The following is a 555-nucleotide window of genomic DNA, read 5'->3' as shown; positions in this document are numbered from 1 at the left end:
CTGCAAGGCTGTGCCAGCCCCGCCCCTGACCCTCTGCTCCCCCAGGGCGCTATGTGGCTGCTCGCTGCGTCCACTACCTGAAGCCGCTGCTGGAGGCAGGCACGCAGGGCACCCGGGGCAGCGCCTCCGTGTTTGTGCCCCACGTGACCGAGGGCTACAGGGCTCCGGCCTCCACTGCTGCCCCCGGGGACGCCCCCTACCCTGTCTGCACCGTGAGGCACTTCCCCAGCACTGTGGAGCACACCTTGCAGGTGGGGAGCAACCCCCAGACCCTGTCCCGCGCTCAGTCCTGCAGGCTGCTCCCCGCCTGACCCTCCTGCTTCCGTTCCCCCCACCGCAGTGGGCCCGGGAGGAGTTCGAGTGGCTCTTCTGCTTGTCTGCCGAGACCATCAACTGCCACCAGCGGTAAGGCCTCCGCCAGGGGAGGGGGAGTCCAGGGGCCCCAGCGCCAGGGCTTCAGGCTTCGCCTCAGACGCCCTCCTCTCCGCAGGGCCCCGCTGCAAACGGTGGGTGTCCTGAGACACTGCCCACGGAGCTGGCAGGACTGCGTGGTGT

The 555-nt window shown here is 69.9% G+C and overlaps 1 protein-coding gene across 1 annotated transcript in view; it reads left to right on the top strand.

Annotated features, from left to right (window-relative positions):
- The window catches only part of UBA7 (ubiquitin like modifier activating enzyme 7), a 9,120-nt gene that overhangs the window by 4,246 nt on the left and 4,319 nt on the right, over positions 1-555 (top strand). Inside the window, 3 exon segments of the mRNA XM_015568283.1 lie at positions 46-251; positions 341-405; positions 491-551. Coding sequence (XP_015423769.1) covers positions 46-251; positions 341-405; positions 491-551 — 332 coding nt within the window.

This window comes from Myotis davidii, unplaced genomic scaffold, assembly GCF_000327345.1.
Source record: "Myotis davidii unplaced genomic scaffold, ASM32734v1 scaffold663, whole genome shotgun sequence".
Classification (NCBI taxonomy): domain Eukaryota; kingdom Metazoa; phylum Chordata; class Mammalia; order Chiroptera; family Vespertilionidae; genus Myotis; species Myotis davidii.
Note: the sequence above shows the minus strand (reverse complement) of the source record. Positions and strands in the feature narration are given on the sequence as shown.